Source organism: Westerdykella ornata (assembly GCF_010094085.1).
Source record: "Westerdykella ornata strain CBS 379.55 unplaced genomic scaffold EI97scaffold_18, whole genome shotgun sequence".
In the NCBI taxonomy this organism is placed as follows: Eukaryota; Fungi; Ascomycota; class Dothideomycetes; order Pleosporales; family Sporormiaceae; genus Westerdykella; species Westerdykella ornata.
The window spans coordinates 39,381-63,967 of record NW_022986868.1 but is presented as its reverse complement, the minus strand read 5'-3'; the positions used below and the strand labels follow the sequence as shown (position 1 = coordinate 63,967).

Here is a 24,587-nt window from a genome sequence, read left to right as displayed (position 1 = left end):
TTAGCTAAAGTTTAATGTAGTCAGCTAACGTGCATGCTCGTACTAGGACTCCGTAAACCTGATGTGGGTCGGTTATCGAACATCTCCACTGGTCCCGCCAAGGAGCTAGCAGTTCCACTTGGTCACATCCCCCATATCCTTCCCCATCATGACCATGACCTCTCGCTATGCCCCAGCTTCTCCCGAGTTGCTGGCCGATGAATTCCCCCTGGCCACTCTCCCCAGTCCTCCCGGATCCTCCTCTCTGTCTCTGTCCGACATCGCGAGCGTCGACGGTCGGTTTCATCCCACCTCCGCCGCCGACGTAGCTGGGCTGGTCCACCCCCCAACCCCTAGCATGGAGGAATTCCCGCCCACCAACAACGCACGCCGTCGCAGCTCGTCTCTCGCTGGTCCGCCTGGAGCTGCCGCCAAATCGTCCAAGGCGCACCGGAGACACCACTCGGCGCACATCCCAGAGGAGACCGAGGGCGGCTCCGCCTCAGATGACGAGTCGTCGGAGAAGACAGACAGCGATCTCGACCCCGATGACATGAGATCTTCGGACGGCATGGAAGACGACGAGGAAACGGGGCTCACAGGGAAGGATAGGAGGAGGCGGAGGAGGAAAAAGAGACGGGCTACATTGCTGGATCAGAGGGTAGCTCCATCGGTGCATTACACGAAAGAGGAAGAGAAGATGGCCAACAAGAGCTTGATAAAGACCATCGCCATCGACGCGCTTCTTATATGTTTATGGTCAGCGTCAGGGCTCGACGGAACACAAACTCGGGATTGCTGACAGCAGCACAGGTACCTCTTCAGCATATCCATCTCCGTCTACAACAAGTGGATGTTCAAGCTCGACAAGGGCGACGGCGAGACGGAGAACATTTTCCCATTTCCGCTATTCTCGACATGTTTGCATATGGTTGTCCAGTTCTCATTAGCGTCTCTTGTGCTGTTTTTGATACCCGCTTTCCGGCCACGGCACGATTCCTTGAACCCCCACTCTGCCTCGTCTCGATCGGAACCCGTTGATCCTAAGAAGCCCCTCATGTCCAAGTGGTTCTATCTCACTCGGATTGGTCCGTGCGGCATAGCAACCGGCATGGATATTGGCTTGGGAAACATGAGCTTGAAGTTTATTTCGTTGACATTCTTCAGTGCGTATGCCGATACCTCTGCTATGGAGCTTTTCGCTAACTACCGTTCTAGCTATGTGTAAATCATCCGCTCTCGGATTCGTCCTCATGTTCGCATTCCTCTTCCGCCTCGAACAGCCGTCTTGGCGGCTCGTCTTCATCATCCTCGTCATGACGGTGGGCGTGGTGATGATGGTAGCGGGTGAAACGGCCTTTGACGTGCGCGGCTTCATCCTCGTCATGACGTCGGCCTGCTCGTCTGGGTTCCGCTGGTCGCTCACGCAGATCCTGCTTCTCCGCAATCCGGCCACTGCCAATCCCTTCTCCTCCATCTTCTTCCTCGCACCCGTCATGTTCCTCAGCCTCGTCGTTCTGGCCATCCCCCTCGAAGGCTTGTCGGCCATCCGAGCGGGACTCGCGACGCTGTTCGAGGCGAACGGCAAGCTGCTGGGCATGGGCATCCTTCTCTTCCCTGGCACGCTGGCGTTCCTCATGACGGCCTCGGAATTCGCGTTGCTGAAGCGGACCAGCGTGGTGACGCTGAGCATCTGCGGCATCTTCAAGGAAGTCGTGACCATCACGACAGCGAATGTCGTGTTCCACGACCGGCTGACGCCCATCAACCTGACGGGCTTGGTGGTGACGATTAGCAGCATCGCGGCGTACAACTACATGAAGATCAAGAAGATGAGGGACGAGGCGCGGAAGTCGGCGCATCTGGCGGTGGCGCACCAGCACCAGCATGGGGACGTGTATGCGCCCGTGGCGACGCAAGATCCGGATGGTGGCATTGGTGGTGGTGGGTCGCCTTCAGGGGCGATGTTTGTGAGGAACAGCTTGAGTTTGGCAGCGGGAGTGCGGACGGGGAGCCCGGCGACGGAGATTGCGAGTCGGACGAGTCCGGTGAAGAGAGCAGAGGACCTGGAGTGAGGGTTTGAGTGGCATCTTCTGATTGGATTTGGGTTGGTGGTTGTGCGAGAGCGTCAAGAGTCGGAGACAGGAGACCGAGGGGCTACGACAGCACTCGTGATGGATTCTGGAAGAGGTCGCATCTCGGTACTCTGGACAAGCATCACGGGCGTTTCTTTTCTTGGACAGCAGGGCATGGCAGATAGATACATATACCCCAAGACACTGTGAGGATTACTGAGGACTGAGTAACAGTATGTTGTGCTATACTTGATAGCTAACACAGTAACACAGTACTGCGTATGTTGTGGAGGAATTAAGGGAATCAGGTGGAGCTGCACTGGAGCAACCATGGAGCTGGGCAGACCCTGGCCGGGTTGCGGGGCTTGGCTTACGTCGATGTGAGCTGCGAGCCGTGGGAGGCATGCGAAATTCTCCTCCGAGCATTGAACAAGTACATAGTACAAGTAGATGGCATATCGTCGACTCTTCTCTACTTAGCACAGTGTGCCCGTGATGCTCCTATACACAGTACTTCCCCGGTTGGCTCGAGTCCGCAAGCACAAAACAACCAAATACAAGTAATACTCACCACGAGTGCGATGTGCGAAAGCAACCTTGAAATATGACGCCAGCTTAGGTTGGACCCTGCACAGCACAGGCAACCCACCAGGAACCGCGCGGGCCCATACATAGATGGATAGCCACAGCAAAGAGGCCACTTGTGTCATGTCCCGCCGCTCCTCCCAGTTTTCCCTCCTCCCAGTTCCCAGCCTCAGCAAAAATTGGCACTCGACCATCTCTCCGCCCCCTTCACAGTAGTGGCCCTCCCTCTCTCTCGCTGCAAAACCTTTTGCCTGTCCCCCGCCCATTTCCGTCTGCTGCTGTGCTCTGTCTGTGTCTTCGCACATCCCATCTCGCCGCTGCCCCCCTCACAATACCTAGGTAGATCCCCTCACCCGTCACCCGTCACCCTTCGCCCTGCCGGCTCCCCCGGGGCTACGTCATTGCCGGCTGCTTGGGTCCCTCGCCCTGCATCGCCCCCAGCAGAAGCCAACCTCCACACCACGTCCCTCTCACACCCACCCACCATTCAACATCGTTCACCACCATTCAACAACATTACCAACACCACAATCCACCACCACCACCATCCACCTCGAATTCCCCATCTCGTCGAATGTCAGGCCTCGTCGTCGCGCTGCCCCCTCGCCCCGTCCCTCGCCGACCGTCCTCCGTCGTCTCCTGCTCCCGCGCGACGTGGAACGGCATGCACCATGAATAACAACCCGCCGCTGCCGTCTCCCACGCACCCGCCGCCAGCATCACGAGCCACCACCACCCTCCCCCAAACAACTCCAACCCTCCCCCCACCTGCATCCTCCACCACCACCGCAGCCACCGCTCCTGTCGCCCGCCCCGTGCTGCACCATCTGCCTGCGAGCACTTTTCCCTCGGTCCCCTCGCCCCTGGCCTCGTCGACAAGTGCACCCTCTCCACCCTCGCGCCAGGATGACGTTCAGACGAAAAAGGAGCCGCTGAGCCAACACACAAGAGACAGAGGCCAGCCGAGCCCGGAACGCTTCGAGGAAGAGAGTGCATCACCAACCACTCCACAAGTCACACCAAACGCGTCGCCAGATGAGTTGGAGGTTGAGCGCTTGCGGAACCTGCAATTGAAGATGCTGCAGGAGAAACAGCGTGCCCGTGTCAAGAATTCCACCAACAGCACCATGCCCCGGGTGCCACGCGTGTCCCCCATCAAGGAGGAGGAAGCCTCGTCCACTTCGGGCTTGTCCCCGACGTTGGAAGAGGCCTTTTCAAGCCCCTTGCACACGACCAAGACCGCTTCCACGGAATCCACAGAGTCGTCCTCAAGAACCATAAGAGGCGCATCCGTTCCCGCCACCCCTGCTGGCCATAGCCTCCGCACGCCCTCCTACCCCTTCCCCACCGTCCCAAATACCCCCAATGCTCAGAAAGCTCGGCCGTCAGCCTTCCACCAGCCATTTACCGCCCTGTCCCCCACGGCCGCCGTCGTGACACAGAGCGACATGGCCACCCCCAGGGAGCTCATTGCCTCCGAGGGCAGTACTCCTGCTGCTGGCTCGTTTCCCTTTGCACCCGCTGGCATTCGTCAAGATCCCGTTGCCCAGGATCCTCGATATCCGAGCCCCAATCTCTATGATCTGGTTCTGCAACTCAATTCGGAGCCCGGCCTCTTGGCGTGGTGGAACTCGGTCGTCCGCATCCTCCAAGAATGGTTTGGCGCGCAAAGGGCGACCTTGGCCGTACCTGCGGATGCCTCCGATATTGAGAATGTGCCGTGGGGCCAGAAAGCCACCTTTGATGCAACGACGCGCGACCCCCCGCGGATACCAGAACAGCAGGACACCACTGCTGGCCATGAGCGGGACCGTCCGTCGAGCTCAAAACCGTCTGCCGGCGCGTCATCGCCTCCATCGCCCGTGCGAGAAGCTCGCCCTGCTTTGCCGACACGTCATTCCTTTGCCGGTCACGAGCGCCTCAGATTTGACCATGGTCCTGCACAGCGTCCAAGAGGCCCTCGCCGAACTGCCAGCCATGTGCCTCATCTGACGCAGCGCCAACACCCTCTTCGCCAGGTTTCCCCAGTCCCGGTCGAGGGAGCGCCTCAGCCTCCAAACCGAACTCCGGCGAGAGAGACCACCTTTAGCGATCTCGATTTCTCCAGCATCGGCGGCGACGCCAATACTCCACCCACCCCCACGGCCGTCTTCCCCATCTTGCGCGCCCTCGACCATGAACCGGATACCCTGATAGATAACCCCGGCATCAACCGAGTATTGGAGCGTGGACGACTGGTGACCCTGACTCGGGACTACGCCGCATCTCTTTGCACGCCCGAGGACGATCCGGCGGCGTCGGACAGAAAGGATGAAGATTCCCAACCTGCCCACCAGCATTCCGGCAAGGGACACTCGGATCAGGCTACCACGGGACCGACTCCAAGGAAGGCAGGTTCCAATATGAAATCTAGCCACACCGGCTACGGGGAACTAGGGTCACGTCCGCGTTATGAAGAGTATGAACAGTATCCCACATCTCCTTGGGCGCAATCGCCTGCCCCTTCACCCGCCATTCAAAATGAGACAGATGATAATCCCTTCTTTGCCGCCGCAGGCAATGTTGACGAAGATTCCTTTAATCCGAGGAAGGAGAGCGAGGACTACACTCGCTTTGATTTGGTTGAAGCCATCGGCGTCGATAAAGCCAGCACCATCACCCATATCCCCTTCATTCATCCGACCTTGTCTCAGGTCATGTCGTCCGCCGAACCCATCGATCCCTCCCATGTACCGTCTACGCCAGGCAAGGCTGCAATGTCCGCCCCAAGAACGTCGTCTTCCAACGCCGAGTACGAACGGCGAGCGCCCATTGCTATCCTTTCCTTCCTTTCTCCCATCGTACCCTACCCTCGTAATCTGACCAACGCCCTCAAACTCCTTGGACCCCATCTTGCGACTACATTTTCAAACGCTTGGCAATACACTAACCTACAGACCCAAGCAACTGGCATTCGAGCTCGACGCTTTGGAGCAGGAGCCCAGGCGGGGGTAACCCCTCAGGCTGATCAAGACAGCCTCGATGATCTCCTCCAACTTGACTTGGAGCACGTCTCCGGCTCGGCAACGGGAAGTGTCACCAGTCCGTCTGACTATTCTGGGCGATCCAAGTATAGTCCAGGCGGATCCATCGGCGGCACTCCTGGTTGGGACCCTTCTAATGTCGGCTTTTCCAGCAAGCAATCCGTGGGCAACACCCCAGGGCACATGTCTGGGACTGAGGCTGTAGAAAGTTACTTTGATGCGAAGAAGCGATCTTCACGCGCGAGTCAAAGTGTCTCTGCCCCTGCCACTCAAGACAGGCCGCCACGAACCCAAGACATCGACGCCGCACACCAAACGAAAATGACTAACGAGGGTGATGCGCCGACACTACGCAACGAGAACGATCCAGGTCGCTACACGGGCTCCCTCACCAAGCAGCGAGCCGACCCGTCTCGCCCTCATTCTTTGTTGCATTCCTATGGTGCTGACTTCAGCGCCTCCTTCCAGTCATTGCCGGTAGCCACTACTCCAGGCTCGAAGCCCGGCGGTCAAGGTCGCTCCAGCACTGAGGAGCCGGAAATGCCCCCGCCTTCGGAAAGCCTGCTTCGGACCATCATCGACTCCCTACCCGTTCAGATCTTCACCGCCCTCCCCACAACAGGTGCGCTCACTTGGGTGAATTCCAAGTTCCTGGTCTATAGGGGTCAGGACTCTCGCCGGGTCCTGCAAGATCCCTGGGAATCCATACACCCAGACGATAAGGAGGCTTACTTACAGCAGTGGAACCAGTCTTTGCGCACGGGACAGCAGTTGCAGCGTAAAGTCCGGCTGCAGCGCTTCGACGGCCACTATCGCTGGTTCTATGTTCGCGTCGCTCCGTTGAAAAACAAGCGCCAGCAGATAGTGCATTGGATTGGGACCAACATGGATGTGCATGATCAACATGTCGCGGAGCTCAATTCCGCCCGCCAGCAGGAGACGGCTGCTTCAGAAGCAAAGTACCGGGCACTTGCCAACTCAAGTCCGCAGATTGTATTCGTCGTTTCGAACAGACGCGGACTTAGCTTCTGCAACACGCAATGGATCACTTATTCAGGGCAAGGCGAAGCTCAAGCGCACGGCACCGGATTCCTCGAATGTGTCCACCCCGATGATGTGCCGAAGTGTAAGCTCCCTGAGCTGAGCGAGGATGGAACCGTACCCGTCAATGTTCCGACCTCCCTTCCACCGGACCACGGCCGCAGCAGCTCAGGCTCATCCGACGGCTCTTCTTCCGATACCGAAAAGGCAGTGACAAGCCCCAGAAGCCCTCTGCCAGACAAACTGGAAATGCCGCAAGCTAAATTGTCCAAACTGGCCAGTACCGGTATTCTTAGAGTGAGCAAGGATGCGTCCGGTCGGGCCTCCTACTCTACGGAAGTTAGACTGCGCAGTAAGAATGGCGAATATCGCTGGCATCTCGTCAGGATCCTCTTGGAAAAGGCTCTGGCAGACGACACGGATGAAGAGACTTGGTATGGCACCGCGACCGATATCAACGATCACAAATTACTCGAGCAGACCCTGAAGGAGACGATGGAGGCCAAAACGAGGTTCTTGAGCAATATGTCCCATGAGATCAGAACCCCCCTGAACGGCATCTCTGGCATGGTCAACTTCCTGCTGGATAGTCCGCTGAACGTCGAGCAGCTCGAACACGTCAACATCATCAAGGCTAGCACCGACAGTCTGCTTAACTTGATCAACGACATTCTCGATCTATCCAAGGTCGAGGCTGGCATGATCAAGCTGGACATGGGCTGGCTTCACATACCCTCCCTGTTGGAGGAGGTGAACGACTTGAATATGGGCTTGGCGATTCAGAAAGGGCTCGAGCTCAATTATGTCGTCGACGAGGGCGTCCCGTCCATGGTGAAGGGAGACAAGTTCCGTATCAGGCAAGTGCTGCTGAACGTGGTGGGCAACGCAATCAAGTTCACGCAGAAGGGCGAAGTCTTCGTCCGATGTCGACCCGTCCCAGCTGAACGCCAAACGTCCGTGGGAAGTAATGAAACGTTGGTCCGTTTTGAAGTCATCGACACGGGCAAGGGCTTCAATGAGGAAGAGGCTAAGTATCTCTTCAAACGATTCAGCCAGATTGACGCAAGCAGCACAAGGCAACATGGTGGCACCGGCCTAGGCTTGGCGATTTCTATGCAGTTTGTCGAGTTGCACGGCGGAAAGATGGATGCCCGGAGCGTGCCGGGCAAAGGATCCACCTTCTTCTTCACGATCAAGTTTGGGTTGCCCACCGAAGAGAGCCATCCGCCGACACCGACCCTCAACCCCGCCACTCCTGCGTTCGAGCCTGTCAGCTTGCCGTCGCCGTCGCCATCAGCAGCGCCCATCAGCAAATCTGCGCAGAAGCCGCCGCACCCCCTCAATGAAAGGGTGTCTGCGCAATCCGTTACTGGCGAGTCACCCATGTCGCCGGTTCCTAGTTTGACACTCTCGGACCGCTCCAAGGACTCTCCATCGGTCTCGTCAGCTGGATCGGACCCTTCGCTGGCGGGAAGGTCGAGTTTGCGGTCCGAGACGTCTTCCGCCTCCTCCTTCCTGCAGGAAGTCTCCGCTGCAACGAAGGATACACTGAAACTCGCCCTCCCCCACAGACTGTCCGAAACTGAGCGAGCGACTTCCGATGATTCCTCTGCCTCGATGAGTTCGGAGAAAACATTGCGTCCTCCGGATCCACCACTTGCGGGTCAATCTTCCGCTGGAAGGCCCGCTCTCCCGCCGCCACCTCCCATGTATTCCATCCTTGTCGTCTGCCCGCTTGTACACAGCCAGGAGGCAACGATCCGGCACATCAAGAACACGCTACCGCAGGGTATCCCGCATCAGGTGACTGGCCAGTCTAGCGTAACTGAAGCGCAGCGGATGATTGGTGGTGAGAACCCAATTGTTTTCTCCCACGTGGTCCTGGTCCTCCACGATATTGTCGAGGTCATTCCGATTGTGAGCCAGATTCTCTCCTCGACTCTGCACGAGAAGACTTCAATTGTTGTGGTGTCCGACCCTTCCAAAAAGAGGGAACTCCTCAATGCTGCGCCAATGTACGATTACGACCTGCTCAACCTTCAGCGCAGGCTACAATTCGTCTACCGTCCACTCAAACCCTCGAAATTCGCGGCCATATTTGACCCGCAAAAGGAACGCGAATTAAGTACAGATCGTAATCATGATACCGCTCAACAAGTCGTCAATGACCAAAAGCTGGTCTTTGATGAGCTCAAGCGCAGGCTGAGTGGGAAAGGGCATCGAGTCCTACTGGTGGAAGACAACAAGATCAATCAGACTGTACGTGTCGATGTGCATTGCTTTCTCTACACGGCTGACAGTTTTGACTAGGTCATCCTGAAGTTCTTGGCAAAGATTCACGTCGAGTCCGAAACCGTCTTGGACGGCGTCCAGTGCACAGATGCAGTTTTTGCACATCCGCCGGGCCACTACTCTATCATTCTGGTGCGTCTCATCTCTCCCCTTCTCGGCCTGGCACTCGATGGCGTCTAACGATGCGCAGTGCGATCTTCATATGCCGAACAAGGACGGGTATCAAGCTTGCAAGGAGATACGACGATGGGAGAAGAAGCATGGATATCGTCCCCATCCCATTATTGCATTGTCGGCCAACGTACTTGGGGACGTGTATATGAAATGCGTCGAGGCTGGGTTCAACTCGTACGTTACCAAACCGGTGGAATTCAAGGAGCTCTCGAAGGTGTTGGCGAAGTTCCTGGACCCCCCGGATCCCACAAAAGCCCCTGAACTTATGACGAAAGCTCGAAAGCCATGAGCAATCGAGCCCGATACACAGATCTGACGATTTCTCGGAGCATAGCAGCGAGCGTCTTGCATCGGATTAGCAGCTCGGCGCATCTGAGGATATTTGGTTTTCTTTCCCGACATCGAATTTTGGACTCAAAAACTGCATTCAGCATGGCGAGGAGCTTTACCGCAGGGACCGTGTCCCGCGTATGGTTTAATGAGTTGCATAGAGGTTACCGCCAACCTTTTTGTTCTGTTTCTTCCCTTGTCGCTCGTTGATCCGCTTCTATACCACTGCTTTATGGTTTTATGTTTTGGGACCTTTCAAGTCAACGCGGGAACACGTAATTCTAGGAGACATGCGCATTTTCCCCGGCGTAGAGGAAGCGCCGACTGGAGGCGGGAGCGGGAAGTCACTGGACCGGCGTTCGGGTTCTCTTCATCTTATTCTGTTTCGAAAGCCGGAGATCATTGAAGGAAGGCGGGAAGCAGCTACAGCTTCCGCAGGCATGGCACCGGGTTGTTAGGAACCTTGGAAGGATGGGTGGGTGTATGTTCATGTGCTCAATGGAACGCACGCGTGAGTGTTGTGTATGATAGATGCTTGAATGACGCGAATCGCTCTGGAATACACATTCGTGGAGTATACAGTCGTGATATAGGGTCGCGACTGCTATGTCTATCAAGAGTATGCTTCTGGTACCTAATCCAATCTAGCTTGCAGGTTTGACTTCCCCACAAATTGCAGCCCCCCTGCCAAGACTAGCAGCGCCACCCGCACCCTATCTGCGCCACATCAGATCGCCTGCACCTGCCACCGAGATCCTGCAGGGGGTCAATGCCGGGGGCAACAACGTCGACACGTCGCCGTCTCCTCACATCACCTCGCCTCTCCTCTCGAAAGGCTCGACTTTTTGAGGCCAGCTCCCCTTAGCTTCCCTAGCTCACGCTGCCTGCAACATTGTATGGCCGAGTAGATCAATCGCCAGGGCGAACTTGCGCAGCGGGATTCGCGAATCGAATCGCCAACAACGTCCCAGGAGCTCCCTTCGGCTTCTTTCTTTTTTTCGGTTTCCACTACTTGGATTCAATTTGCGCGCGATGCGGTTCTGAATAGCTGGCGGGAATAGCTAGGTTTGGTTGTTCTTGAGGCAACGATCTGAGGTTAACGAGAGAGAGTCCCCTCCCTCCCTCCGCGCCGCAAATGCGGCCTCCCACGACGAAGCTGCCGCTCGCGGCGCTGTTGCTTGCGTCCCTCGTAGCCCTCTCCCTGTCCGCGTCTACCGTCGTCCCTCCTCTAAAGATCGAAGTCACGAAGCCGGCGTCCTGCACCCGGAAAACACACAGCGGAGACAGGATATCCGTCCATTATAACGGCACCCATGCGACGGACGGCACATCCTTCGACTCGAGCTACAAAGGCGGCGTGCCCTTTACCTTCACCTTGGGAGCTGGAGACGTAATCAAAGGATGGGATCAGGGGTTACTGGATATGTGTATAGGAGAAGGGAGAAGGTTGGTAATACCGCCACATTTGGCGTATGGGGATAGTGGAAGCGGGCCGATCAAGGGAGGTGAGACGCTGGGTATGTGCATCTCCGAAACGGCATTGAATTTCAGCTGACTGGAAATAGTGTTTGAGACGGAACTTGTTGCGATTGCGGGCGTGAAGCCGGAGGTGGAGGATATACCACCAGTTCCGCCGAGACCGACGATTGTGGACGTGCCGCCTGTACCACCGAGGCCTACCATTGTGAGACCTGATGATGAGGGCTCGACGGAGGATGTGGCAGTTGAGGCTCCCAAGCCGGCCTCATCTCTATCGCAGTCCGGCGCTGCCGATGGACCTCCAACGACAGCAGAGAATGCCGGTGAAACGGCGCAAAAGCCAGAAACACAAGGCAGTCCGCTGGCGAACAACGACAACGAGTGCCATCTGTTGGGCCCCTACGCGCTCTTCGTCCAAGGCGCTCTGGGCCTGCTCGCAGTCACTTCGCTCGTCGTCAAGCGGTGGCGGGAACATCCCCGTCGACCCCTGAAGATTTGGTTCTTCGATGTGTCCAAGCAAGTCGTCGGCTCTGCAATGCTCCATCTCGCCAATCTGTTCATGTCGATGCTGTCATCAGGTAGCTTCGATGTTGCTACCACGACGCCAGCGGTGGACGATGGCGACCAGCCTAACCCCTGTTCCTTCTATCTCCTGAACATTTTTATCGACGTATGTTGAACTTTTTCCCTCTCTTCATCTACGAAAGAGTCACTGACAGATCTAGACCACAATCGGCATCCCCATCCTGGTCCTCTTCCTCAAAATCTTCCACCACCTCTTCCTCCTCACCCCGCTCGCCAAACCGCCCTCGTCCATCCGCAGCGGCAACTATGGACACCCGCCGCGCATCACGTGGTGGCTAAAGCAGTGCCTCATCTATTTCCTCGGCCTCTTCTGCATGAAGCTGTGCGTCTTCTTCCTGTTCCAGCTGCTGCCCTGGATCGCCTGGGTGGGAGACTGGGCGCTCCGGTGGACCGAGGGCAACGAGGCGGTGCAGATTACGTTTGTCATGTTTGTGTTTCCGGTGGTGATGAATGCGGTGCAGTACTGGATCATTGATGGGTTTATCAAGGACCGGGAGGATTATGGGGCAGAGGGTGCGACGGGACGAAGGGAGGGGTACGTGGGTGTTGGACATGGGAATGAGGCGGATGGGGAGGAGAGTGGGTTTGGGGAGGAGGGGGATGATGAAGCGTGGTTGGATAGGCATAGGAGCGAGAGGAGGACGAGTAGAGGCGGGGTGGGGGATGAGGAGAGGCAGCTGCTCACCGAGGCGAATCCGACACCTGTGCCGGTTCGGAAGGGGAGTAGTGGGAAGGCCAAGGCGAAGGAGAGGGAGAGGGAGTATGATCCTGGGGTTGATGGGGAGGGGAGTACATAATATGTATAGAGGGAGGAGGCGGGATTGTATATGGCGTAGGGTTCGTATTGAGAGGAATGTATCGTATTGTTCGTCACTTGTGCATATTGTCTGAAAGGCTTTTTGACATTGCCTAACTTAACGGTGGGATTACTCCTGATCGCCATGTAAACGACTGTGCCTGTGCCTCGTTCACTGTTTCGAGTTGTGTCGCCTGTAAAGGGAAGGAGAGCGGCTGTTATGCTCGCCCTTCCATGGGATGGCGGGCTGCGGCTCTCAGGCCTTGTCATCCATGTCATTCCTCATCGACTTTGCCTCCCGTCCTCCTTCTCCTAGTTTCAACTACCAGCAGTACCTCGGTTTTTCCCTTTCTCCTTTCTCCTACCTCGTTAAATCCAGGAAAAAAAAGGTCATGATTTGCTGGTACGGCGTCTCATGCACCGTCGCGGAGATTGTTCTCTCTATGACAATTAGCTGTACAAGTAAAGAATCTTTGCCACATAAGAAGCCGCAAACACGTTACACGTAGGCCTCTATTAATACCATCTACCATCCACCTCCCGCTTCCTAAAAAGAGATATAGGACACTGCCATTCTTCCGAGTTCTACTCCACTTGCTAATCCCCCTTACGCATACCTCCGGAGCTGCCAAATAATGCTTGAAAAGATACGATGCCGAGGCTTTTCCTTTCCACGCCCGCAAAACAATCGTAATCAGTGTCATCGTTGCGGACACGCGCAGTGTAGGTGTTATTGGATATCTGCTACCGTAGCTGTCTCTTGGTTTTATTTTCCCACTTCTATTGGCCATGTTTGTAGTTTGTTACTGGATTTGTCGTGGTGTGTACTTTGAGATACCCCAGCATTACATACTAACCCTCAACATCCTTGTTATCCTTCCCAACACCACCAGCACTACGCTTTTCCCCTCAGCACCCTCAGAAACACTCTCAGAAACCCATCCTCCTTAGCCATCTCCCGATTAATCATATTCCCCGACCTCATCGTAGAGTCCCGAAACTGGCGGAATGTTGCAAACTTGATGAGAGTCACGGCAGGATTCCGCCGGTGATTGAGCAGGTTGACGATATTGATCAGGACACCTTTCAGATTCTGGCCAACACGATTAGCTCTCGCAAGCGTTCCCAACCGCCAACCAAACTAGAACACCAATAGTGACTGCTTTTAGCTTACCTTCTTGCACTGCGTGATGCTCCCCCCGGACTCCACGCCCACCTCCGCACACAGCTCCCGCCACGTCTCCAACTTGGACTTCCCATGGACAAAGTGGAAGTTGAACTCGGCCTCGTACGCCTCTGTCTTACGCTTCCTAAATTCCTTGCCTGTCCAGCCCATGAACTCCGCAAGGCGGTCAAACTCCTTTGCGACGCCGGCGTAGGGGTTGGGCGTGAAGCCCGAGAACTGGTTCCACCAGCTGCATCGGTCGTTGGAGTTGGAGGTGGTACTCGGGCCGGCCTGTTCTGCGTAAATGTTAGTTAGATGGGCATGGGAACAGAGGCTCGAGGTGTAGGCTTACGAGAAGGTCCCTGATTCTTGTTGTTCTTCCTCTTTTTCTTGGCCATCTTGACCGTCGCTGCAGAGAGATCGGAGTGTCACTTCCACTGTGTACAGAGGGAGATCCGCGAAGAAAGGGCCTCCGTGATGTACGGTTGGGGGTTTGTATTCAGGGAGCCCGAAAATATCAGAAAGACGGGGTCTACCAACAACAAATAGCTTGTGAGCGGCTTGGCCCTGCACCTGGCGCACCGCTCACAACTTGGAAATTTCCGTCAGTGGGGGGTTGCTTCAGTGACAGAAGGCTCGCTACATCAGGGTGCGCTGTTTTCACCGCTTTTCCGCAGTTCGGATACCTGCAGGGACCTGTCTAGGTATGTATGCTTTCAACACCAGTCTCAGCAAACAAACTCCGGATTTAGCCCCTTCACTACAGCGTGCTTAACAGTCTGAATTCGTTCCCCTCCCGCCGAGAATTTTGAAGGGCTATGTGGTGACAACTTGGTCGTTTGCCTTTCCCTTTAGCCTTTCTGGCTTCGAACCACTTTTCCAGCGGCCGGGTCCAACTTGGCGAAAGCAGTGAAAGGAAACCATGGAAACCGTGGCTTTCGTTGATATGGCCTCCAAACCTCGCTTATAAACACACATAACCCAGAGATTTCTAGATTTCTTCCAGCGCGACAACAATCTAATCTCCAACTTCCACCTCAACAAGCGACAACCGCCCGTTGTGTTGACTCCTACTTCCACCTCGCCCGCGTCGCACCCAACTCTTCGCACCCAACCCGTCCTCGAGTCGAACCTTTCAGTACCTAGGTAGCGTCTTCAACGCAGCTCCGACAAGATGCCCGGTAACAACGGTCGCGACCGATCTCGTACGTCTCCCAATACATCTCAACACTGCACAACCTTACTGACAATCACCCAGAGCGCACTCAACCCGTCCCCAACCCATGCCCATGGTGGGACCAATTCCCGGACTTCGTCCCCAACCCCGACGCCGGGTTCCGGAGCCGCTTCGACAAGCTCGCCAACATGCAGGCCTGGACGGCTCGGGAGCGCCAGCAGTGCAAAGTCGAGGCTCTTGAGGCTCACCTCGCCATGGGTACGGAGGGTCAGTCCAAGCTGGACATCTATCGCGAGCTTTGTGTCGAGGTGGGCGTTGTGCCGGGCGAGTCGATTACCAAGTGCAAGAAGGTGAGTTACTCGTGTGCTACGCCGGTCTAATCATCTAGCCCTCTCCAAATATCAAGGGCAATGTGAGTATAGGTACTAACATCTCCGTTCCTACAGGCCCTCAAGTCCGTCTACATCAACCTCGTCAACCTCATCGATACGCGGTGCAACCCCAAGATCCCACTACTTCCCTTCGACACGTACGCCGCCTTCCAAAAGTATACTTGCAAGCCGAAGGCGGGTCGCAAGGTGCCCAGGGATCTCGTCAAGAAGGGCGGTTTCGTGGACGCATTTTTGCGCGAGCTTAATGGGTCTGGTGGTCGCCGTCGCGGGGGTGGAGACGTGGCTAGGGGTGGAGAGAATCATGGAAGGGATGAGAACGATGCCGGTGGTGATGAGAACGACGGTGGCGTGGATCTGGCTGGCCGTGAGTGGGGAACTTGGACGCCGGTGGAGGCCCGTTCCGACTCCGGTGAGTATGTCGTTCTGTGAGGGAGGTAACGGAGAGAAAGGCACAAGGCTGGGATGAAAGTGCGAATAGACAGGGATTGAGAAGGAACAAGATGAACTATGGGCATAGACGGCGTTTGGGTGTCTGGGTACATGGAGTTGGTTAGTATTGGCGTGAATGACGTCGGGCTTCAGGAAGTGATGGCTACCATCTGTCCCTTGTATATCCAGGGAACCCGTCTGTCTCCTTTCCACATTTCCACAATCACGGGCATGTTTGCCCTAGATGTAACGTTCAGAGGATTTATATTGCCCCCTTAAAGAGAATTATCTCAAAAACAGAAACTACGAGGATGCTCGCGCATATGGTGTCTCCGTTTGTCGAAGTGTGTTGGAGAACTTTCAGTTTTTCACCCTCCAAATTGTCACTCACACCCAGCAAAAAGAAACAAAATATCACCCAGCCTGGATTCGAACCAGGAAGCTCCACGACAGCCCGAAAGCGCATCTTTTAATCCCGACGCAGGAACGAGATTGCCGTGTCTCCGGATGATGATAGGGAGTAGAAAATAATTACTTATATAGGGCATAAAATGAGGTTAGCACATATTTTCGAGTAGCATAAGGGTGGCTCAAAGAAAGATGTTTGGTTGCAAAGCGTTTGTTTATACAGTGGGGATGACGTCGCGCAGTGTTTGGGCCGTGCCGGTGAAATGCAAGCGCGCTGAAACCACTGATGACCTGCGCCACAACCAGCCACCTCATTCAAAATATTGGGCGGTCTCACATATAGCTCAGACTTACCAGATCATTCAATATACATTACGAGACGCCTTCAGGGAGATCAAGGGACCAGCACAAAAGATTGCGACGAAAATGCAGACAGTAGGTGCCTAGTACGTATCTGACACTTGAGCGCTGTCCCCCATAAACTACGTGTCATATCCATCTAGCCAGGGCAGAGAAGGTAATGAGCGAAAAGGCAACATCAGATAGACGATGGCCCGTATTCGGCCTGATATCCGCCTGGCAGTTCTGGAAGCCCTGCGTGAGAATTCATCAGTAAGGCTCAGTGTTCACTGGCCGATGCATGACACTTACACCCATCAATATCCTCATCAATGACTGGCTTCTGCGTACATCTGTTCATCTCCTCCACCGACTGCAGTTTCGACCGTGACTCCACCGAACAGTTCGTCATAAAGTGACATCCCGGAGTATCCAGAATCCTTTGCAGCGAGTCATCCCTCCAGCCAAACACGTAGTCTGCATGATTTGCATAGCCCGTCGCGTCTCCGAACGACCAGACGAATGGATTACTTCCATCTTCAGGCCACTCCAACTCATTGAAAGGCTTGGTGTCCCACACGACCTCAAACATCACTTGTGCTGTCCGCACGGGATGAGATGCCGGACATGGCCCGCCGCTCTCGAAGGTCCCCGTCTCGGGATAACTCATGTGCGATATATGATCTGGACTGTCAAGGTTTTTTCCATCCCAACAGGTCGGAAAGCGTAAAGAAGTCATAATTCCCTCGGTGCAGCGGCGCTTCGGAAATGCGATTGTCTCTGGAGAGCGTGTGACGAAAGTGTCGAGACAGGTGTACGTTAGTTGGCGGAAGCGCGATGCTTGTTCGAGCGTTCGAGCTTGGACATCGCCGATGAGCATACGGAAGCCCTTGCGAACGTCAGCTCTTGGACATCCTTCGTGAGACTCGGGAGCTACCGGCTTAAAGGCTGTTACCGGGGACGTCTGGTTGGGCAGATATATCGCGTCCTGCATGTAGTACACCGTCAAACCACCATTCGCGTCCCTGAACTGGTTGTTTCCAAGTTGAGGAACGCGCTTGTACGTGCCATTCCGCGCACGGAAGTAAAGTATCGCAGTCCAGTAATTGGAGAAATCATCAACGAACTGGCAGCTTGTGCACGTCGATTCGCCCGGCATGTCCTTCTTTGGGTCCATGGTGGCGTTGAACGAGTCCTTGATTGGTGAGCAATGAATTACTTGGTTAAGATATACTTACACCGCCGACAATTTGATGGACATGGGTAGACGGTATCATTCCAGGATTTACAAGAGGGTCGAGTCTCTGGGTCACAAGCTGAGAGCAATGGAAGCGTACTAGAGCGTTGCTCGGCGGTACAAGAGCTATTGAACTGAGTGCTATGCTCCAATACATGTTTATTCCGAGATGAGATGTAAACTTTCTGCTCCTCCGAAGGGAACGGAGAAGTGGGCGACTGAACGTGCAGGTCGCGATGGTAGATGGTAAAACCTGAATATGCTCCAAGGTTCAAGTAGTATGCTTTAAATCTTGGGGTTCAATGGACAAGAACGACGATGAAGCAGGAGGGCAGATCCACCGTCAACTCGTCGAGACTTTGAGCGGTTCAAAGAATCTGAACTGGCCTTAGCTTCAACAGTCGACATAGAATCTTGTAATAACCCGAAGTTCGCGACCTTATAACCTATGGCCGTTCCACCAAGAGCCTGTCTCGTCGTTGGACTTGGACATAGGTATCGTAGTTTTGCCGATTGGGTTCCGAATATCCCGTCCCCAGGGGATTAGTGGCCCAGCTCCTCTGTGCGACGGCAGATATGACTAGATTGGCCTGTTACCTTGATTCACCTTAAGATATGCATGCAACAATCAAATAATATCCTCCGAGCAGGCCAACGTCAGGGTCAACGAAGTGGGTTGTGTGGGGCTTGAGTGGGGCTCACATTTACGATAATATAGGACTTCGTCCTTTCCACCGCATCTTAAACGTATCAGGAACGCTCCACAAAACGAGAGAAAAGAGCCGGACTCACTCTACGCATCAGTCCCTCTGACTGTTTTCTGGGATATTCAAAAACTCCAGAACCAATAATCCCAGGACCCACTGAATCTCACAATGCGCGTTTGGTGGCTGTTACTCTCAATCATCAGTGCCGTTGTGAGCGCCGGAACAGTCTATGCGGAGGACGGTTGCCCAAAGAACGAATACGCCTGCCACGATGTGATTAATTCCAGTCTATGCATTGAACAACTCATCATCGAACGTCGTGCGCCAGCAACCAAGGAGGCATTGGTAAAATGTGTGGAATATGAAGGGACAATGAGCGATCTGCCAGGCGCATCGAAGGTGATTTCGACTATACATATACACTTATCGTAGAGGCACAAGCTGACAGTCCTTCAGTTTTGCCGATGTCCAGGTTGCCATTCTGCGGAAATCAATACTGTTATTTCCGAGTTGTTTCCGCCGCCTTGTGGTTAGTTGCGCTTGATTAGGAGTTTTCATACATGGTGGTATCTGCTGCGATATCTATGTTCGGTGTCAACAATGATCCGGGAGAACACCGTAAGAGGGCAGGGCTGCTTCTAGACTACAACAGCACAGAACTCTGTAGGGACTTTCTTGGATGTCAGGCGCCTTTCAAATGTGACTATCTCTTCTGACAGGAAGGGAAGACTAGAAATCTTGACAAACGAAGGAGACTTCGTACGAATAAACGGAAGGAGGACCCCTTTATGCTTTAAATACTAAACTATAGACCAGCCCCTAGGCTCTCTTTCCACCAATGGTTTTCCATATTGACTCTCTGAACCTCAAAAGCCAGATCCATAGATTATCCAAGAAACTAATCTCCGGCGCATTGATATTGAGAAAAGCTCTTGTAAGTTGCCCAAGTTTGAACTTTTTCTCGCTATACTCATCCGTCTTCACAGTGAACGCATCTGCAAATGCAAACCTTGAATGGTTCAGTGAGAGTCGGTTACACGTGACTATCATAGATGGTCCGTGCCAAAAGTGACTCCCCCTCGTCTGACCGTCACGACAATAGCAGGTAAAAGAAAGCGTCACCAATCCTCCAACGCACTTTCTTCTCCCAAGTACCCCGAACGCCAAAACTCAAGCCACGTCGTGAAAAGTTACGCCATTCTGTCCCAAGACACCGTCTACTCGCCGACAATGTATCCTCCCCCTTCTCATCGTCCGACCAATCCGGTGCCTGGCTATCACTCTGTTACAGCCTACAAAATACCCATGGATCAAGCAGACGCAATTGTGAAGACCTGTTCCTACCATATGAATGATTTCGATCGCGCAGTCATATGGTTTCCATCCGGCACTCACTCTGGTGCGGCACCTGTCCCCCTAGTCTCACGCGAATGCTTGTCGCCTTTGGGAGACCTTGACAAGCTTCCTCTGGAACTCATCCAATGTATATGCCTCCAACTCGACATGCTTTCGTTATTCCACTTGCGTCAGACCAGTTCTCGTGCCAGGCAGGTAATCAACGCCTTGCATGAGTATAAGGTGACGGCCACACATGCTCTCGATGCGTTCTGTGCGCTATTATGGACGCGTTCTGCTTCGCGCGTAACGGTATCCGAATTCTACAAGCTTCTATGCACGGCGAACTGCTCAATTTGTCGTGGTCAATATGGTAATCTGGTTTTCCTTCCAACTTGGATACGTTGTTGCTCAAGATGCTTGTGGTATAATGCTCCTCAGCTCCGCGTGGCATCTGTGACATATGTCAAACGCACGTTGGAACTTTCGAAGAAGTCGCTCGCAAATTTACCGACAGTAACATTACTGCCTCTTCCGGCAATCTATCCTATGGAGAAACGCCCCTCGGCAACCATCGTCTCTACATACTCAGCTGCCCTGGAATATGTCGCGAAAAACAGTGGCAGTACATCGATCGAGGAGGCCTTGGACAAGCTCTTTGATAGCTCCCACATACGCTACATGGCATGCTGTGCCTTACCAACCTATGATCCACAATCTCTTCAAGTCGAATACGGCGTATCTTGCGCTGGCTGTCAGCTTGCCTTGGAATGCGATATTATCACGGGTGAATTGGGGGCCGATGTACGAGATATGGTGTATTCGCGTGAGGGTTTCTTGAAGCACTTCATATGGTGTGAAAAAGCCCAGCTTCTGTGGACTGAGAGCGTCAATGGGGCAGTGGAACCCAAGAGCATGCCAGCGGTCTGCAAAGAAGGATCACATTTGTTGTGGAGGGGAAAGCGAAGGGGGTAAACCATCCACGTGGTCAGCACGTACCTGGCATGGGAAGGACTGAAAGATCGTGGCTGGACGGAACAACCGATGGCTTTGTTTTTGAAGGTGGCCTGCTGGCGCAAGATTGCTCTCTCTCCAGGCTTTTGGGGTATGTCTATGAATAGGGGCGTGTGATTGGCTTTTTGCTCCAAAGACTCGACAACGAGAGCGCGCATTTGGCGAACACACAGGAAAGGGTGAGAACCCTTTGACACAAACAGCTACCGACGCGGCAGATACAATGTTACCCGACATACCTTTTTTGTTGGAGAAGACGCGTCAAACTTATTGTCTTCCAGCATTTTGAGGGGAGTGTCGTGCCAGCTGCACTGAAATCGGTCGGATGGTATTTGCTGTTTTCATATCAAGTCACAAAAAAACAGCGAGTGGGTTTGACTCGAGGATCAGACCAGGATTAAATGGCGTCCTGCAATCGTTTCTATCACAACTGGCTACGTCAAGAGACGCGAGTACACAGGGGCAATTTCAAGTTTGATTTCTTCAGTTCTTTTGCTACACGGGCTAGAGTGCAATTGCAATGCTGTTCGTAATACCCGACTGAGCAAATGTCTGCGCTCAAATGCGATTGCATTATCCATCGAGATGTATTGAAGGACCGATTACCCTGGCGATGGCCGTTTGACCCTCAGAATTACCTGCCACATAGCATCTAGGAAAGCAAACGGCGGTTGCGAGGCAGATGACCGTGAGAGCATGGTTGGCTGACGACCAAACCCTAGCCCTTGATTGTAACGCCACTCGATGCTATGGGAGAGCCGTCCTGCTTCTCGAACTCGCCTGTCAGTGAAACTTACCCGTGAAAATGTCAAGCCGAATGTCCACATACTCTTACTGGAGGGTTACTGCAATCAACGTTCTACAACGTGACTGCTCAATTGGGTGTTGCTATTACCTTCATCTTTGCCGTTTGCTGACCGCCGAGGGCCCGGACTCGGTGAGCGGCTCCTAAACAGAGATCAAATGGTTCCATGTGCTTCCAAAATTTCGTTCTACTTCTCGATCGGAGTACCGATGTAGGCACTCGTTCACCGCCGGCCCTCCCCCTCCCGCCCCCCACGGCTCAAGCGTCAGGTTGCCGCCGCCGCAGGGTAAACACTGCTTCACCGCCGGCCTCCAGCACACATATATAAGACCTCCAGATCCCCCCTCCCTCCCTTCTTCTTCTCCAACCCCCCACAACAACAAACTTCTCAACTCCAAGCTCCCAACCAAGTCCATCGTCAATCCAACTCCCACCAGCACATGACAAGGCTCTCTCCAACAACCTCCATCCTCAACTCACCAAGTCTTCTTCGATAAGATGAAGCTCTCCGTCATCCTCATCTCGGCTGTCGCCGCCATCGTCGCCGCGACCCCGGTCGACAACGGCCTCACCTTCGACAACGCCCTCGCCGGGGCCGACAACTTCACCGTCTCCAACGACTTCACTCTGCGCGAGTGCAAGGAACCAGCCCGTACCGACGGCGAGTGTCACAAGTGCCAGAAGGCCTGGGAGGCTTGCATGAAGGAGTGGAAGTGCCCTGGAGAGCCCGGCGGCTGCGCCAGTCGATGCCGCTGCCGCATCCAAGGCATTCAAGGCTGCCAGTGGCCATGCAAGTGGTTCTGCTGCTAAATACCACGACCAACCCCTCACTCACCTCGATCGACCCGGACGATACAAGCGACTTTTCAAGAACGATGCTTTGAAGGGGGTACACTGGTGAGACACAAGGGAAAACGTGGTGGACTGCTGGCGAACAATCCTGCAATGACTGACGGACTCCCATCATTGGGCTTGTCCACTGGGGTTTACACTGGAAGACGGTACTGATAGAAGAATACAACAATTTCTTCTGTCCACTTTCATGACTTCATTGATGTGATGCCTTGCTTTGAACATACTATGTCTGTGACCCTTTCCTCCTACCTTGTGATTAACTGTGGAGATACAAGAGAGCTCCCTCGGTTACCGTTGCTTTAGTTGCATAGAGCTATCTTACCAGTAGATGCTCTTCATTGAACATTGCAAAGTAATACTATTACGATAGAGAGCATGATCATGGCGCGTGGAACGAGGTACATGAAAAAAAGCACCAACATTGGACCAAATTTTGTGCTTGGAATTACGGCTCCAAACTCGAAATACTGTTTCTTTGCAACAAGACGCACCTACAGTTCAATTTGCAGCCTTCTGCAGGCTATACAGCAAGAGTTATTCACTGAGGAGGTGTCATATTTGATGGTATCTGAAGATGTCACGGTGACAGAAAGATTGAATGAGGATGGGTTGACTGATTATATTCTGGTGTGTGCTTGTGTGTGAGGCTAGGGCCTGACACCAGTTTTGATGTTCCTTCTCTGGGCACCAAGGCTGCACAGGGCACTAGCTACTGCAGAATCACTAGCTATATGTCCTCAGACAGTACCGGTATAGACAGTTTCTCCCAGTCCTCCTCTCTAGTCCCAGATGGGATGTCCATAAACTGGCTTATCATCTGACACTAGTAGTATACTTACCTAGCTCTCTATATAGTTTATTCTCTACTTAGCTATTTAGCTAATAATCTAGGTATATCTTAGTATATAGAAGCTATTACTAGTATCTACTTAGCTAGTAGTGGTTAGCTAGTTACTAGATTAATAGGCTACTTATAGCTACTTATACCTAGCTAGCTACTAAAAACTACTTAATTACTAGTACTTAGCAAGCTACTAAAAGCTATATAATTTCTAGTAGATTACTAGCTATAGATTGCTACTTAGCTATAAGTAGCCTAATTTAGAATATTACTAGCTTATTATATATACCTACTACTTAGCTAGTTTATTATATCTATCTACTATCTAACTAGTTTATAGTAACTATATAGCTACCTAGCTAGTAAACTCTTAGAATAATACTAGCTTTATAGTAAAAGTCTTAAAAAGTATAATAAAGTTATTTAATATTATAGGTTTTATAGAAATAAAGGTACTAGATACTATAAGTTTTATAGCTAAAGTCTCTAGTAATTAGTAATTAAGTAATAAAAGGTACAAGTAAAAGTCTCTAGAACCTAGCTATCTTTTTAGTATAGAGTTTCTAAGATAAAACTACTTACTTAGCAAGATACTAGATATTATAACCTTTATAGTAGAAGCTACTAGGAATATAGCAAAGCTGCTAGATATTTTAAGTTTTATAGTATAAGTACTTAGAAGTAGAAGTTCTAAAAAAATAGTAATAAAGTTACTAGTAATTATAGAGTTTTTTACTAGATATATTAAACTAATAAGAATTAGAAAATTATTATTATAAAGTTTATTACTAGAAATTATAAGCTTTATAGTAGAAGCCTTTAGAAGTATATTATAAAGTTGCTAGATATAGCAAGTTTTATAGTAGGAGTCTTTATAAGTTGATAATAAAGTTACTAGATTTTATAAAATTTATTAACGTGATCTACAAGCGAACGATGCACGCAACCAAATGACGTACCCCACTAAGCATCAACATCTCTCATTTTCAAATAGCAATGTCTCAACCACACAATGTTGAATTACTTTCTTATGAAGAGACAATTATTATGGTGATTCAAGCAATAAAAAGAGATCTGAATCTAAGCCAGTGATGCGCTGCTTCAATCTACAATGTTTCTGAATGCACTCTTCGAGCGCGATGCACCGGACGACCTTCAAGATGTGCTTCTCAGCCTAATGCATCAAGGCTTACTAGGAGCGAAGAGGAGGCTATTATAAAATATACAAGGAAGCTCGATGCATGAGGCTTTGCCTCTACTCTAGGTTATCTATGGGAAATGGCCGACCAACTCCTTGCTATACATGGTGGAGGCCAGGTTGGCGTAAACTGGCCTACCAACTTCGTCTGTCACATGCCCGAGCTTAAATCCCAATTGACTCGACAGTGCGATCGCCAGAGAGTCCTTTGCAACAATCCAGCAGTTATTAGCCCTTGGTTCGACCTTGTACAGAATGTACAGGCAAAGTATAGCATCCTGGATCAAGACATCTACAACTTTGATGAGACTGGCTTTACTATGGGT

General features: G+C 52.7%; 8 protein-coding genes across 8 annotated transcripts; 6 read left to right on the top strand and 2 right to left on the bottom strand.

Annotated features, from left to right (window-relative positions):
* Nucleotides 1–86: 86 nt before the first annotated feature.
* On the top strand, nucleotides 87–2,278 carry EI97DRAFT_434864 (TPT-domain-containing protein). Its single transcript, XM_033798731.1, has 3 exons — nucleotides 87–738; nucleotides 793–1,145; nucleotides 1,198–2,278. The coding sequence occupies exons 1-3, from the start codon at nucleotides 149–151 to the stop codon at nucleotides 2,052–2,054; spliced, it is 1,800 nt and encodes a 599-aa protein (XP_033652172.1). The 5' UTR covers nucleotides 87–148; the 3' UTR covers nucleotides 2,055–2,278.
* Nucleotides 2,279–3,310: 1,032 nt separating this feature from the next.
* Nucleotides 3,311–9,458, top strand: EI97DRAFT_459917 (uncharacterized protein; the record flags this gene model as incomplete). Its single annotated transcript, XM_033801053.1, has 3 exons — nucleotides 3,311–8,962; nucleotides 9,014–9,127; nucleotides 9,186–9,458. The coding sequence occupies 3 exons, from the start codon at nucleotides 3,311–3,313 to the stop codon at nucleotides 9,456–9,458; spliced, it is 6,039 nt and encodes a 2,012-aa protein (XP_033652171.1).
* Nucleotides 9,459–10,284: 826 nt separating this feature from the next.
* Nucleotides 10,285–12,433, top strand: EI97DRAFT_401633 (uncharacterized protein). Its single transcript, XM_033796468.1, has 3 exons — nucleotides 10,285–11,016; nucleotides 11,065–11,648; nucleotides 11,704–12,433. The coding sequence occupies exons 1-3, from the start codon at nucleotides 10,635–10,637 to the stop codon at nucleotides 12,358–12,360; spliced, it is 1,623 nt and encodes a 540-aa protein (XP_033652170.1). The 5' UTR covers nucleotides 10,285–10,634; the 3' UTR covers nucleotides 12,361–12,433.
* Nucleotides 12,434–13,254: 821 nt separating this feature from the next.
* On the bottom strand, nucleotides 13,255–14,028 carry EI97DRAFT_468529 (uncharacterized protein; the record flags this gene model as incomplete). Its single annotated transcript, XM_033801660.1, has 3 exons — nucleotides 13,877–14,028; nucleotides 13,534–13,820; nucleotides 13,255–13,452 (listed from the first exon to the last, which is right to left on the bottom strand). Exons 1-3 carry the CDS (start codon nucleotides 13,920–13,922, stop codon nucleotides 13,255–13,257), a joined length of 531 nt encoding a protein of 176 aa, XP_033652169.1. The 5' UTR covers nucleotides 13,923–14,028.
* Nucleotides 14,029–14,781: 753 nt separating this feature from the next.
* EI97DRAFT_355532 (uncharacterized protein) lies at nucleotides 14,782–15,234 on the top strand (the record flags this gene model as incomplete). Its single annotated transcript, XM_033794901.1, has 2 exons — nucleotides 14,782–15,051; nucleotides 15,148–15,234. Coding segments are annotated over 2 exons (357 nt in total), but the record flags the coding sequence as incomplete, so codon positions are not given.
* A 1,234-nt stretch (nucleotides 15,235–16,468) lies between these two features.
* EI97DRAFT_476645 (uncharacterized protein) lies at nucleotides 16,469–17,663 on the bottom strand (the record flags this gene model as incomplete). The annotated part of the gene is made up of 4 exons (XM_033801943.1): nucleotides 16,469–16,524; nucleotides 16,582–17,158; nucleotides 17,207–17,464; nucleotides 17,508–17,663. The coding sequence occupies 4 exons, from the start codon at nucleotides 17,661–17,663 to the stop codon at nucleotides 16,469–16,471; spliced, it is 1,047 nt and encodes a 348-aa protein (XP_033652167.1).
* Nucleotides 17,664–19,306: 1,643 nt separating this feature from the next.
* Nucleotides 19,307–20,844, top strand: EI97DRAFT_95024 (uncharacterized protein). Its single transcript, XM_033803233.1, has one exon. It carries the CDS (start codon nucleotides 19,444–19,446, stop codon nucleotides 20,521–20,523), a length of 1,080 nt encoding a protein of 359 aa, XP_033652166.1. The 5' UTR covers nucleotides 19,307–19,443; the 3' UTR covers nucleotides 20,524–20,844.
* A 1,021-nt stretch (nucleotides 20,845–21,865) lies between these two features.
* On the top strand, nucleotides 21,866–22,177 carry EI97DRAFT_443816 (uncharacterized protein; the record flags this gene model as incomplete). The annotated part of the gene is made up of 1 exon (XM_033799859.1): nucleotides 21,866–22,177. One exon carries the CDS (start codon nucleotides 21,866–21,868, stop codon nucleotides 22,175–22,177), a length of 312 nt encoding a protein of 103 aa, XP_033652165.1.
* Between the last annotated feature and the right edge of the window lie 2,410 nt (nucleotides 22,178–24,587).